This window comes from Micrasema longulum, unplaced genomic scaffold (genome assembly GCF_059751315.1).
Source record: "Micrasema longulum isolate JH-2025_06_02 unplaced genomic scaffold, ASM5975131v1 h1tg000501l, whole genome shotgun sequence".
NCBI classification, from domain to species: domain Eukaryota; kingdom Metazoa; phylum Arthropoda; class Insecta; order Trichoptera; family Brachycentridae; genus Micrasema; species Micrasema longulum.
Genome location: NW_028277698.1, coordinates 544,909 through 559,822, shown reverse-complemented (window position 1 = coordinate 559,822; position 14,914 = coordinate 544,909). Strand labels below are relative to the sequence as shown.

Below are 14,914 nucleotides of genomic sequence, written 5' to 3'. Positions count from 1 at the left end.
ATTCTGCCTATGTTTGAATATCCACATTCTTTAAAACCTTTCACCTGTTGATTTTAGTGAAGTTAGAGCTAAAACCTGTATTGATTTATTGAATCGCCGAAACTTTGTGGAGTAACATGATTAAATATATTGCAATATATTGCATTATGAAGCACAGATCTTTCTATCTACAGGTGTTAACATATACAGAAATGACCAATCTTGTTGTGCTTCAAAATAACTTCAAATGGTCTTAAAACAGTGTTCAATTCAATATACTTAACCTTTATCGATGCGGGTGAAATTCATCTGACTAAATTATTTCACCTACTATAAAAAAAAAAAAATAGGCAATGTCTGAAAATATTTTTCATTTTTTATACTTCCTTTCGGACCAGTTGGTTTACTCAAAAATATTTTGAGTTTGTCCAAATTTTAACAGACAAATACTGGATTTCACCCCCCGAGGTTAAGATTAAGCTAAAGCTTTTTTGTCAAAGAAAAAAAAAAATGGGAGAGGATTGTGGAGTTTCAAAGAATAACAAATAGTATTTCATAAAAAGGAATTTAATAATGTCAATAAAACCTTACTCAGTCACACATTATCAAAAAGCTTAAAATAATGTGACCAAAGATACCAAACTAGGGAGATATATGCCAGGAATTACAATTTAATAAAATTAATGGGAAACCCTTTCATAACGAAGAGTAATTACTTAAAAATTATGTTTTCGCTCGGATAGATAAAATTAGTTACGAGTCATTCACGTTGCTGTAGAGCATGACAACACGAGTGGGAAATGACAAATTAAAATAGACGATCGCTTTCTTCGGTGTATCTAAGGCACGCACAAAGTGAATGAACATCGTAACATGATACACCATATAGCCATACGCTCCATATTGTCTATTTGGTCAATTATTTTATAACTTATTACCCGCTCTTAATTATAAATTTATTTACCAATACTTGGACAAAACTATAAAAATAATTAGGAAAATAAAAACATCCATTTCACGTACTTGTACAAAATATACACGCAAACTACACTATGTAACGATGAATGTTTAATTTAATAATCATAGATCAAGGTGGAAACCAAAAGAGAATGAATACACTCGGAATGCCTATGTACATAGAGGGAGTGATGGGGTGATTTGTGCGTGCAGTAGATATACCGACAAAACAACTAACAATACAATTGACACAAGTGGGGGAAGCTTCTCCAATCCCGGGACAAGTTGTGTGAAGCAGATCAGAGAGCGAACAGACAACAGTCTCTGTCGATTAATTAAATAATACTCTATAAATATAATTACTTCAACATTCAGATTTATATTTACCATAAAATCTAACATTAACACGTTGTTAGGACTGTTCATTCGAGGAAATTAAATGCCTTGACTTTGGTAAATTAGAAGCTTCTGTTGTTAGACGGAACTTATCGTATATAATGAGTACAGAAAGAAATCGCTAATTTTAGATTATCTAGGTACTAACTTGGAAACCAATCCAGCGAAATAATCTCCGTGAAAATAACTAAATATTTACAGCTACTTTCAATACCTAAATATAAATGGACCATCGAGAATTGGCCCGACGATCTGTAAGTAATAAGAAATTTTGAACATTTTCCGCCACTTCTGGAATAATTCCGAAAACAGCTAATCTAAAACTCGACTTGATTAGATTACGAGAAAAAAGAATGTGTACACTTATTATTAATGATGAATTCAAATAAATTTAACAAAACCTGGCACTAAAGTTCACCCAAATGTATACATAAAATAATACCCAGGCAGTCAACATGGTAAAAAAATATATAACATATATTATAATGTATTCCACAGGAGTCCGTCATTTGGTCATCAGTGTCGTGTTGTTAACTTGACTTTCGTCTTCCTTCAGGGTACGACACACGCCAACCAGTGAGGGAGGATTTCATCACTTATACTATACTACACACCCACTCAGTTACCCGTCTCACTTTCCTCTTCATGTTTCCGCTTCTTTCCTCGGGTGCTCTCTTCTGCAAACAGAACTCACTTACTGGGATTGTCTATTTACATATACAAGCTTCGCAAATTACGCGACCAGATATTGGTTCAAATAAAGCTAATTTATCACATTCACTGTAAAATAAAACATTTTGAAAAATTTAAGGTCCACTGGAACCTCTTTTTACATGGTTTCAAAAGTGAAACCCCGGAATTACGTCATCACAATTTGCGTTTTTCCAGGATTTACATATATAATTTTTGAAGACCCATAACGTTTTTATAGAAATTTTAAAGACAGTTTAATATGTTTTGCGTACATTTATTGCCGCCATTTTTGTGTTTTTGACAACTCTGAAGAGTCTGAAGTTAGTCTCTAATCATTATACTAACTTGTTGGTCGGAAAAAAGTGCGATCCCCACTGAAAACTGACAGCACAAGTCTCTATCATTATACCAACTTGTTAGTAAGTTAAATCGATAATCGAAATTATTGCTGCCATTTTTGTATAATTGTTTATTGTGTTTTACGAACATTTAATGTTGACATTTTCTCGTTTAAGTTGATTTATTTATGAATGATATTTAAAAATTTGCAATTAAAAAAAATTATTCAAACATCGCTACATAATTTTTTTAATATAGAAATATTTCCTGAATTATTTTTTTTCACTGCCCTCCATTTACATTTTTTATGTCCGTCCCTTAAAAAATGTAATTTAGGGGTTTTACTGCAACACGGTACAATTTTTTTTTTTTTTTTTAATAATCGTCATGTGTGATATAATTATATCGACTATTCGTTTGTAGAATGCCCTACTCTTTTACTTACTAGGCATATAATACGTGATAAAGAATAATCTTTGTAACGATTTTTTAAAAATAAAGTTAAGGTACAATAAATAGAGGTTCCAGTGTACACATATTTTATAATATAGAGGAGGATAACATTTATAATGTAGGCGTTTCTCTAATTGATATGAATTTATTGTAAATGTTACCGATTTGAGTTTTAAGGCTATGTGCACAATGTATATTTTTTTATTATTAGAATATAACATACAAATAAAATAAAATAAATTTATCCATATACACTTAAAGTAAAGCTGATAAGATTTGATTAAAGAAATACATTTAATGTTTGGGATATTAAATGTATTTTAATATTTAAAGCATTAACTTTGCGTCAAACATTTTACTAAACCGGTAAATGGTTATATGCATATATTTAATAATATTTATGAAATTTATTTACTCAGTAAAATAATTAATAGTAAGTTTTTACATTTAAACTAACATAAAAATATTGACAAGTGTTTTAAATAATACACACCTGGCTCCCTCGGTGGGTTTCCATCTTCCTGGTCTCCGTCTTCTCCATCATCAGACCCTTCGTCGTCGTCTTCTTCTTCTCCCGAGTTGGCCTCAAACTGATCATCAGAACTATCTTCATCTATAATACAAATACAACTGTGTGTGAGTTACCATGTCCCTTAAAGAAAAATCTAGAACCTAGGTAACTATTATGCTAGATCAAGAATATTTTTATAATTTTCAAATGTTTGTAGGTGAAATAATAATTGGAATCACATTGAAAAACAATTTTAAAGGTATATTGAATTGATATCTGTATATTTTTTCAATATTCTTTGATAATTTAAACGATTTCTCTTCTGTTCACCGTTGGTCAGCTGGGCTTGCTGGTAAGCCCAGCTGACTAGCCCTGAATACCTTCTGAACAGAATTGTACGCAAAGAGATCGCTCTATTAGCATTTATAAATATGTATAGTACATATATACGCATTAGAAATGTGTTTTCTACGCACGCTTTTGCGTTCAGAATAGCACCCCTGGTTTGCTAAATACATTTAACAGTATTGCCTATATATCCATCTTGATTTAGTATTTAAATGATCCTTATATTTTCATAATCTAGTTTGTTATAAATTCAAATAAATGTGTTGCTGATATCATAACTAAAGTTTCCTGGACATTATTCATTAGCGGGAAAGACATATCCCCACACTGCTTTCAATGCCCATATCACTGTCATATGGTAAATTTGTCTGTCTTCTAATCTAATTTTCACAGTTTAAAATTTAAACTTTAATAATTAAAATCAAACATTTTCAATTACCCAAATTATCATTGTATACAGCACTGAGGGATAATTCCTCGTCATCATCTTCATCTTCATCAAACTCCCCGGATCCTGAAAGAGACATTTAAATATATTGCAAAACTATTTTTAATTTATTATTATAACTGTTCCATTCAACATTTTGATCTCTGGGGTAATTATTTTTAATTTTGAGAGTTTCCATGGGTTCCATCAAAAGATTTTTTTTATTGATACAGAATTCCTTTTCTCATAATAATACAGAAAGTATTAATAATTGGGTAAATCACTGGTAAAATACAGGTAACCCCCGTTGATCGCAGGGGATACGTTCTGGACTTGGCTGCAATAAGAGAAATTTTGCGATCAAAAGGGGATTTTTCACAGAACTCTATCGAACATTTTTCAGCTGATTCTATGTCTGTACTAGCCGATTCGCCAATCATTTTAAAGCAATGCAAGTTTAATCGTTATTTAAACCGATCAAACCAACCATTGCTAGCTTTAAAAACAATTTCTCCTCGCTTTTTTCCTATTGATCGCACCGTAGACTCGGGTAATTTGATATCCCTACCTACAACAACTGCAATTTTACCACCATTTTCTTTAATTTTGATTATTTGTAGTTTATTTTCTAACGTCACTACATAATGAAGAAAAATATTGTGTTATATCGAATCCGCACTCGCGAGGGTCGCGATCAAGGGGGTTACCTGTATAGAAAACATTGATAATACAATTATTCATATACAGACATAATACCTATATTAATATTAATCAAAATTATAAAAAATAAAAAAACACATTAAAAAGTGGGTGGCAAATATTATTTATAAAATTTATTTAGATTTTTATTTTCTTATAGTGAGTTATTCACAGCTCATTGAGAATGGTCCCGAAAATTTAAAACTTTGGTTAAATCATTAGAATGCAAATATTTCTTTTAGTAAAAAAAATTATAAAAATAAGTAGAACAAAGCACTAAACATTAATTATAAAATGAATAACAGAATAATTGTTTCAGCTATTATTTTTCATTTCGCTTTAAAAAATAAATAACAAACAACATTGTTTTTAACCGCTTTTTTTAAATGCCGATCGGTTTCAAAGCTACACAAGCTTCTTTATCAAGTATACGTAACTAATGAATTTGATTTTTACAGTGATTACTAAATATTACATCGATACACGTGGAGCTAATAAGTTTTTATCATTTTGATGGGGAGTGTGAAGTGAGATGGATACGATCTTTAAAATTAGAAAGGAGTTGACTAAAGGAAATATTGTTTATTTGGTTATTTATTATAAATAAAATATTAAAATTAGATAACTTAGAAATCTTAGAAATTAAAAAAGCTATTCATAATAAGAAATTACCAAATAAAACTTATTTTCTTTAGTCCACTCCTGTATACATTTAAAGATCGTATCCATCACATTTCCCATCTTTAAAAGAACATGACAAAAATACTTAACTTATTAGCTCCATAATTCGGTGTAATATTTAAAAATCACTGTAAAAATAGAATAGGACAGAATAAATTAGTTGAGTATACCTTATAAAAAAGCTTGTGTAGCTTTGAAACCGGTCAATAAAAAAAAAAAAATAAGTGGTTGAAACCCTCATGGTAATAATTCTCTAGAGAAGCCCTTGAGCCTCTATTGCATAGAACAAAAGCGTTCCAAATTTTTAGTTTGGTTTAAAAACAAATGTTGAACGGATGATTTCGGTTAGTGCTTGCAATTCTCAACCCAAGTACCTACAGCCCGCTGTATTGCAGCAATCTATAGATAACTTAGTGGTCAATAATCATAGAATTATTTTTATCCATATGAGTGACTCTATTAGGTTATTACTCTAAGTTTGAAAAAAAGTAGTTTTATATTCATTTTATTATAATGAATAACCACAAAGTAAGTGCTTCATTACAAATTTTATAATAAATAATTAATTTATATCTTAAGCATTTAATGTATGTCAAGATTTAGATAACTCATTTGATAAAACACCCGAACAGACATCAAAGGATTCAGGTTCAAGAGCAAAGGAGAACAAAGTCATAACATGTGCTTACGCAGCTGTATGGGGGCCAAATGGAAAAGCAATCCAAATAGTGTATACATGAGTACCGGCAGCGGCGGGATATGCTTTGTTTGTCTGCTACTAGGCCGCTGTTCCTCCAAACTCAAGTTGCCTAAGTCAATATCCGAGCCTGGAAAACCCCTATCCTTAATACAAAGCCACAACTTCATCGTTTTAATACGGGAGAAGTTGTGAGGTGATCTCTTATGAGGGAGATGAGGAATATTCTACATACCTCCATCTTCATCGCTGCTCTCGTCGTTCCCGTTTACTTCCTCCTCTTCTCCATCGGAATCCTCAGCCTCGTGATCATCTTGATCATACCTTTAAATTGTAAAACAATTATTAGTCCAAAATTCCGTATTCATATTTATTTACTTAATTAACAGACATTGACTGTACGTACCCATCCAAGTACTTGAGCGAAGGGATCAAGTTAAAAACTTCCGTCCTGTATGCTTCGATAGCCGTAACTTCGTTGTTGAAGAGATCTAAATTTTTCAACTTGCTGAATTCCTTCAGTGGCTCTAATGTTTCGAGGTTACTAATTTTATTCCCCGACAGGTTCAGGTACTGAAGCTTTGGACTCGTGCTCAAGAAGTTCAAACCGCTGGAGATACGATTGTCCGAGAGCTCCAGCCTCTTCAGGTGTGGTAGTTTTGGAAAACACTTCAGCGAGGTCAAACCCACGTTTATAAGGCTCAAAGATTCGAGATTTACATACTCGTCTAATCCTACGATACTGGTACTTCTACAGTTATCGAGGTTCAAATCCTTTACCTGAAATAAAAAATCATCGTAAATATATAATTATATTTAAACGCCCGCCGAATAATATCAACACATGTATTAATATGACTCCGGCGGTGACACACATTTGAGAGAAAATTGACCACTAGCGCCGGCCGGTCAAGCGGCGGTTATCGAAGTTCGGGTTGACAACATAAGAATGCCGCCCTACATTACTTTTTCTAATAGAAAATTTAACTCAGTTTATTTTGAGAAAAGGTGGTAAAAATGTGGATAACATATACTTCAACTTATTATTCCATCAATACAGCAATACAAAAGTCTTCCGACAAACCAAAAGCGATACTTTTTATTTGTGACGCACTTGCGTCGCAACAAAAAAAATGGCCGACGAATCGGCAAATCCAAACAAGCATTGTCAAATTAATTCCAAAGATTTATTTGAAATAAGACCTCGATTGACTTTAAGCGAATTCCAATAATATAAGAAAAACTTTATTTAGCGAGTGGCACGTAAATAGTAATATTTAACGAATGAATTCAGCAATTACGCAAACTTCTAAACTCGCCCAATTCAAAGGCGCGAAAACGGAGTAAAACGAATCCGTAATTTATAATGCGCCCGCATTGTTTATTTAGACAAATTAACGCACTTTTTAACCACAAACTGAAAATAAAAATTATCAAATTATTAGAAGAAATACTACTTATATATTGTCAATTTCGTATAATACACAACTAAAGTCCTCACATGTCAAAAGAATAAACATATTCGGTAGACCGACGTGACACTTGCAGATAATGAAAATACATTTAAGTTCAAGAATAGAAACGTCACTTCGAGAAAAACATTTAGCTTTCGAAATGAATATATTCAGACCGTTGGAAAACTTCACGAATTAAACGTTTTAAATACACTTCAACGCCAACAAGACGACAAGCGTAAACATCCAAACACATCGAAGCATGAATGAATAATATCGTTAGAAGGTAAAGATGAATTTACTACAATCAAAAATAGTTATTATTAAAGAAAATATGCTAAACTATTATGTATAAATCTAAATAACACATGCTCATTAGGTAACCTTATGCATCAACCACCATTGACTTCAATATATATGCACAGAACCTGTATTGACAAAACAATGTTCACTTTTGTAGGAATAAATCGCTTATTAATATACTAACTTGAGATGGGCTTTTGCCCCTTCTTTCGAGCTCTATCCTTTTCTCCATCACAAAATAATCAGATCACACACGATTTTACTCCACACTTCACACAACGAATTAACGAATCACCTACGCAGAAGGATCTCGCAGCTTGGCTTTCAAAACAGAAATGAAACGAGAAACGAGAATGACTGCTCGTTGGTAGGTTCGCTCAACACGCTCTATCGGAAGAGGGGTTCTCAAGCCATAGGACGCGGGAAGTTTGAAATCGTATGATTGAAAATGCTAGTTGTTACTTTCATCAATAAAAATCTGTTTGATACACATTTAATAATTCGAAATACAGTAAACTGCTTAACGTAAATGTTTCAAATACTTTTAAAATTATTTTTCAATAATTTTATTTTATTTCTTCCGTATACTTTCTACAGATTTCGTTAAAACAAATTGAAATGATCCACGGCGTTATTTTTAAACAGCTTTAACGTTGCTACCTTTGATTTATTTTAAATGTGTGCCTAAGTATTTTATTTGTCTTTAGTATTATCTAATTAATAAAATTACACCATTTAGTAGGTATTTTCATGGTAGGTGCTCATTTTTACTTGCATCTTAAATTATTTTAAGGCACGAACGAGCGTGTTGTATTATATTTTTGCAGTTTAATTTTATATAAATACTATTATAACTATTTCAAATGTTTGTAAACAGGTATTTTTTTAAATATACTCCCTAGGAAGTTCATTAATATTGACGCATATTTCAACAGAGATAGATAATATTTTTGAGAAGGTAATATGGAATTCTAGGCTAAAAATAAATTTATGATCTCATTGGCTGGTTTAAGGCTCACTTTAACTGATCTGAGATCTGTAATCCTGGATGATTTTCGATTCGATGTTAATGCAAAAAAAAAATCTAGTCAACAAGCTGTCAGCCTCGGCCATCTAGGATGGCGAGAACCTGTTGCAAGCTCTCTGACTAAAGACCACCCAAGTCACTAGATGTTGTTGCGTCCGTTGTTTTATTTCTACATTCCTTACAAAGTCAAACCACCGCACAGCCTGGAGGCTGAGGCACCTGTTCTCAAAATTGTTTTATGTACCTGATGGAGTGTATGCATAGGAAAACGGCAGGTTTTAATAAAAGCTGGAAGTCTGCCAAGAAGGCACTATTCATCAGTATGAAGGCTATCCGGAAATCAGATGAAAAAACCAAATGCAGCCTATACAACGCCTGCATAACACATATTATACTCTTCGACGGATTCGTGACACTTCACTAGGGATCTATAATAGGCGAGTATTGAGTTTTTGAGTAAAAAAATATAAGTATTTCGTAAATGGTTAAGACTACTTGATTGTTCTCAGACAAATATTTATTTTGTTCTAGATGTATCGAATTAAGTTCCGTAAATGCCTAAGATTTTTTTTCCTTCCCTGTAATACATATTTTCTGTTAAAACTATCTTAGTTTAAGCAACACCATTGAGAGCAGTGTTTCTTAACCGTATTGAAAAAATCGCCCCCTTTACCACAATAAAATTATCTCCACTCAGTGGATAATTATCTCATATCAGTGGATAACTCACTTAGTTTGTTCGGTTTTTGTTCGGGGGGCTCCCCTGAACAAAAATCTAAATTAAAAAATTGCATTTTTTTTACGTAGGTATGTATCGTATCCAATGTATTTACTACTACAAATAAAAAATGATGAGAAGTACAGATAAAACACAATATTATTTTTATAAACATAATGTATTTTATTTTTTTAAGAAAAAGATAAATTCTAGAGTTCTTATTATTTACTTAAATATTTAAATTATATGGCCATTTCCTAAAAGTCGTAAGTAACTTGTGCTGGAAAAATGTAAACCGAGTTGTGGTAGAGTGGGATTTGAACCTGAGACCGTTGGTCCGTGAGTCCACAATACTACCACGGGACCACAACCCGGCTCAAAGTCATTTATTTCATTTGAGCCTCGTGTGATTGCGTCAATTTCGTAATACTAGGTTCAAGTTTAGTCAAGTATAATCTCAAACCTCCTCTTTGACTTCTTTGTAATAGATTTCGTGATTTTTTTCAATACGTTTTTTAGTACAATTGCGTTGTACTAAAAATCTTCTCTACTAAATAGGAAGATGGAAATGCTATGATCGGTAAACAAACTGCTCTTTTAAATTTGAACTGACACTTTCTACGTCTGATAAAAAATTAATTACCAGCCTCGGACGGTAAAAAACTTTCACTTGTAGGTGATATTTTGAACTTTTTTGAATGGACCTATATTTTATATGAAAAACTTGATATTGAACTCATTTTTCTATATTGACACAATGCCCGCGCGATCTTCTGCAGCGCCCTCTAAATGCTAAAAAAATTTAAACGCCCCGCCAGAACTTCAAAACGGCCAGAATTTCAAAACGCTCAAAAAGGGGGCGCCCCGGTTAAGAATCACTGATCTAGAATATCTAAACTATTCAAGCCTCTTAGTTTTAGCTGGAATATTCCTAATTGCTCATACCCTCTATATTATAAAGGCCCTGTATATTATTTATGCAATCAATCATTTCATATGAGTTTCAATATTTAAACAATATTGATATCCAACCATTTAAAAAAATGTACTTGAAATAAAAAAGAGCCCCTCGAAGATTAATGATAAAAAATTGAACGCCCAGAGTCGTACCACCATGGCTTTGCAACCTACCAGCAGGACTTTCAGTAGGACACATTTTTACGTTGTATGAGAATTTCTAGACCTGCTAATAGGATGCAATTTATTTTTAAATGTGTAGTGCGTTTCTTTTTTCTAAGCGGTTTCAGCGAAACAACCCTCTTTTAGTCATACAAATCGTGTAATAAAATTTCTTGTTTCCCCGCCCCCCAGGCTTTCCTTCCGGAAGCGCCATTTACAAGTGCACGGTGTTGGAGATTATATCATGAATGTTCCAAAAACACATCTTACTACCTGCTACGATATAATATATAGGGGTGCCGGGCTGCTCAATGCGTCATTATTTATTTTACGTATGTTTATGTGTACCAGTTTTTTGTCTGCCAATTGTTCATACCATGGGTATGTATATTTGTCTTTAAATATAATATTTGTTTTATCTTTTTACTTCTTTTATATCTCATGTAACACGTTAAATCCACGAACATTCGGACCAAAGCATACACAAATTCAGACGAATATTGATAAGGTCAAAGCATGATGAAAAGTTACATTGAAATTAATCTAAAGATAAAAATATTTAAATAAATATAAAATTTGCCGCCTTCAAATCTCAACTGGGATTGAGAAAACAAGTACCGATAATATTTGAATATATTGCAACACTAAACCCGACTGTCATATTTTTCCATAGAAAATAATTTTGATTCAGAGTTGTTGAGAATTCGGTAAAAAGTGTCGAAAATGGCCGACGATGAGGTTAATGGTGAATGCGAAGAAGTTCAAGATAAAACTCAAAAGAAAGTAGCAAAACATGATAGTGGAGTAGCAGATTTAGAAAGGGTCACTGACTATGCAGAGGAAAAAGAAATATCGTCTCAAGACATATTGGGAGTAAGTATTTTTCAGACAAAAATTTACACATGCGTCAAATTTCCTGTTTTTGATTTACATTAGTTAAATTAAAGCTACCCATGTATATTTTTACTGGATTTCTAAATTAACATTAATCGTATGTTAACTGTTTTTTTTGTACATTAAAAACTAAAATTTTACATTATTTAGGCATTGTCTCTCATCAAAGCCAGACGAGCGAAAGAAGCAGTAGAGAAAATGGACAGGGAAAAAGAGTTGCTTCGTGTAAATATTTCCAAAGACGATGTAGAATTAATAGTAAGTATAGATCTTGTTTTTACCTCATCAGAAAAACTATCTGAAACTTTTTGGGCACTTGCACATAAATATAAGAGTTTTTATCTGCCTATATCATCTAACTATATTTTGAACGTTTCCGAGTCTTTCTAGACTGTATTTAAAAAGGGAACTATTTGTTGGGGGTCTTAGGCATTTTTAATTGGGCCAATAACCTGTCCTCAGTTGGTTAAAGTTTACTGTTTTACAATTTAGCTCATATTGGAATCTATAATGAGTGTCTTAGTCATATTTACCACTTTTCGTTTAAACTTTTATCCATCCGGATGGATAAAAGTTTAAACCGGTTTAAACAGACTCAATTTTAATTAAACTATAAATAAGTTCTAAAGAATTTAATCGGGTTGTTATTCTGCGGTAGTGTTGCGGATCAGAGGTCCTAGGTTTGCTTCCCTCTCTACCATAACTTGTTTTCAGACTGAATTGTTTTAGTAAATTTTCACAATTCATGTTTTTTTTAATCAATCCCAAAATAGACTTAGCATAATAATTGGGCTAATATGTTTATATTAATAGTTTAAATTAATAGTTTAAATATTTATTCCATGTACACTAAAATATGGTCTGAAATATCGACAGTAAATAAAAACAACAAATGACATGGTAACATATAAAAAATGATTTGATTATTTAAACTTAGTTCAATTTATTTAAAACTCTCGTGAAATGAGTTTAGGGACTCTTTTTTTCACCTCTTTATCAATCTTAACTCTCTTCGATTTCTGTTTTCATGTCTTCATATTTTATGTAACATGTTTAACAATTAACAAATCTTTTACAAAAGAAATACATAATAAGGCAAAATTTCACATAAAGAAAACTTATCAAATACCACACCAAAAAAGAGGAAATCTCTTGTGCTTGGTGTGGGCATTGTTTGTTAAAATTTATTTTTTATCTTTTTTGGTTTAACCCTTAATTATTGCAAAATTATATTTTATTTGTTTTAATGTGAGGCATGGCTAGATATGTAAGACGGTAAAATTACCCCGGTTCCCGTAACAGACAATCGAGATATGCTGCAGTTTATTTAATAATGTAGTGCCCTATGCGTCACTGGATGCGGATTAGGGTTTGACCATGATGATGAAGGGCCACTATGTCGACCAACACTGCCAAACTTTAAAACCTCAAATTTTTCACATCAAAACAGCTTTTTTACATATTAGCTATGTTTGTGGCCGCCACTGCACCACTGTCATAATATTTTAACTTTTTCGAGGGAATCAATTGTAAGACACAAAATATCATCAACATCTTGAAATATAATTGTAAAAAAGCTAATAACTTTTTAAAAAGTAGCAAAGAACTAGTAAAAATATTTTTAGTTTGCAATTTATAAAAATGTCGTCATCATGTCAGTAAACAGTTTTTATGCTTCAACTAACATATTTGTCGGAATAAAGCTAAAATTGTGCGTCTAGGTAAGATAAAATAAGTAAAAAATAAATAAAAAGTCTCCATGTTTCACGGTAAAATTACTGTATTTTACTGCGCCTTTTGGTAAAATTACGTAATTTTACATCCATGGGTATGGGTATATAATAATTAATACGTTTGCGGATACTTCTTTCTCATAGGATTCACTCATATGGACTTTATCATAACTTTCTTATTTTTTGGAATATTTCACTTCCAATTGAACCATAGTTTGAATGACGACTTCAGCCTTACGGGAAATTGGATACAAAAAAATTTCTTGCGTGCGGTAAAAATTAGAGCATTATTTAAAAAATTACAGCAAAATTTCTTGAAAATGTACAAAAAAAATATTTTTATAAAAACGCACTACTACTGGTTCATATGAACCATCCAATGATATGAGAGTTTTAAAGGATATCCGGTTTGGTCACTGTAAACAAACCAATCGGAAAAACTGTCAGAGAACAACCTCTGACGTCACTTGCGGAGTTATTTCAGAAATACAAAACATTAAAAAATCATAGCGCTGATAATACGATATTTAAAAAAAATTGGCTTAGTTTAGTATTCTATTAAAAAAGAAAAAAAAGACACTGAACTTCCTCATTGAAGGTCAGAAACTTGTCTTGTGAAACTTTCGTTGACTGTTTATAGGGATGCAATATCTCATCCTACCATAATATAATAACTTCAGTTTCACCTAGGATATAGCCGTCTTTTCACTACCAATATTTTTTGGACTGACGGCTTTAGTCATTATTCCCTAAATAAGGATCACGATTTTGACAGTTATTTCAGGCATAACCGCAAACGAGTTAATAGCTAACATACCAGAGCCTGTATTTTCTAATTCTTTATGTATAATTTCAGGTCAGAGAAATGGAAGTGTCCCATAGTATTGCGGAAAGGACGCTCCGAGAACATCAGGGTGATGTAGTGGCCGCACTAACAGCCTTAACTGATTAATATTTAAGATGTTTCCTGTAGGCGAATGTCTATGCCGCCTCGCAAACTATTGTTTGCAATTCATCCACCAACTCTCCTTTTACCTTTTTCACTAGACTTTTTCACACAGTAAAACTAGAATCTCTATACCTATAAGTTTAGTCTCAGGATCCAACATACATATTTATGAATTCTTGGGCATAATTTTTGTCTATTTTCAAATTGCTATGAAAATACTTGAATATCTTTCAAATCTGGATATGTTCATGAACAATTGAATTATAGATTACTAATGCTCCCAGGCTGCAAAATATAGTGAAGTTATACATAATACATTTGCAGTCAACATTATAAATAAAAATAACACATCTGTCTTTTATTTTGGAGATTACATTTGTCAATGGTGTGTTTTAGCATTTAATAATCAGCCATATACAAAAAAAAAAAACATGTTTCATATCTATGATTAACTTAAATTTAGAATAAAAACATTAAAAACTTTTTGTACATATAAAAAATAAATTGTTTTCTTCATACTTTCTGGTTTGTATTTTA

The 14,914-nt window shown here is 32.0% G+C and overlaps 2 protein-coding genes across 2 annotated transcripts; one reads left to right on the top strand and one right to left on the bottom strand.

Moving 5' to 3' along the window:
- Positions 1–530: 530 nt before the first annotated feature.
- On the bottom strand, positions 531–8,276 carry Mapmodulin (acidic leucine-rich nuclear phosphoprotein 32 mapmodulin). Its single transcript, XM_088227373.1, has 6 exons — positions 8,122–8,276; positions 6,587–6,960; positions 6,416–6,504; positions 4,116–4,190; positions 3,311–3,430; positions 531–2,009 (listed from the first exon to the last, which is right to left on the bottom strand). Exons 1-6 carry the CDS (start codon positions 8,167–8,169, stop codon positions 1,951–1,953), a joined length of 765 nt encoding a protein of 254 aa, XP_088083499.1. The 5' UTR covers positions 8,170–8,276; the 3' UTR covers positions 531–1,950.
- Positions 8,277–11,460: 3,184 nt separating this feature from the next.
- On the top strand, positions 11,461–14,895 carry LOC148281046 (huntingtin-interacting protein K). The gene is made up of 3 exons (XM_088227372.1): positions 11,461–11,674; positions 11,846–11,953; positions 14,285–14,895. The coding sequence occupies exons 1-3, from the start codon at positions 11,525–11,527 to the stop codon at positions 14,378–14,380; spliced, it is 354 nt and encodes a 117-aa protein (XP_088083498.1). The 5' UTR covers positions 11,461–11,524; the 3' UTR covers positions 14,381–14,895.
- The last annotated feature ends 19 nt before the right edge of the window (positions 14,896–14,914 follow it).

What these genes read in the sequence shown, in the direction of transcription:
- LOC148281046 (XM_088227372.1), top strand. Translation starts at nt 11,525, where the DNA reads ATGGCCGACGATGAGGTTAATGGTGAATGCGAAGAAGTTCAAGATAAA. An exon ending in CGTCTCAAGACATATTGGGA is followed by an intron (nt 11,675 to 11,845) that starts GTAAGTATTTTT and finishes TACATTATTTAG; the next exon opens with GCATTGTCTCTCATCAAAGC. An exon ending in AAGACGATGTAGAATTAATA is followed by an intron (nt 11,954 to 14,284) that starts GTAAGTATAGAT and finishes GTATAATTTCAG; the next exon opens with GTCAGAGAAATGGAAGTGTC.
- Mapmodulin (XM_088227373.1), bottom strand. Translation starts at nt 8,169, where the DNA reads ATGGAGAAAAGGATAGAGCTCGAAAGAAGGGGCAAAAGCCCATCTCAA. An exon ending in GAGCAGCGATGAAGATGGAG is followed by an intron (nt 4,191 to 6,415) that starts GTATGTAGAATA and finishes TGTCTCTTTCAG; the next exon opens with GATCCGGGGAGTTTGATGAA. An exon ending in TGTATACAATGATAATTTGG is followed by an intron (nt 3,431 to 4,115) that starts GTAATTGAAAAT and finishes TTTGTATTATAG; the next exon opens with ATGAAGATAGTTCTGATGAT.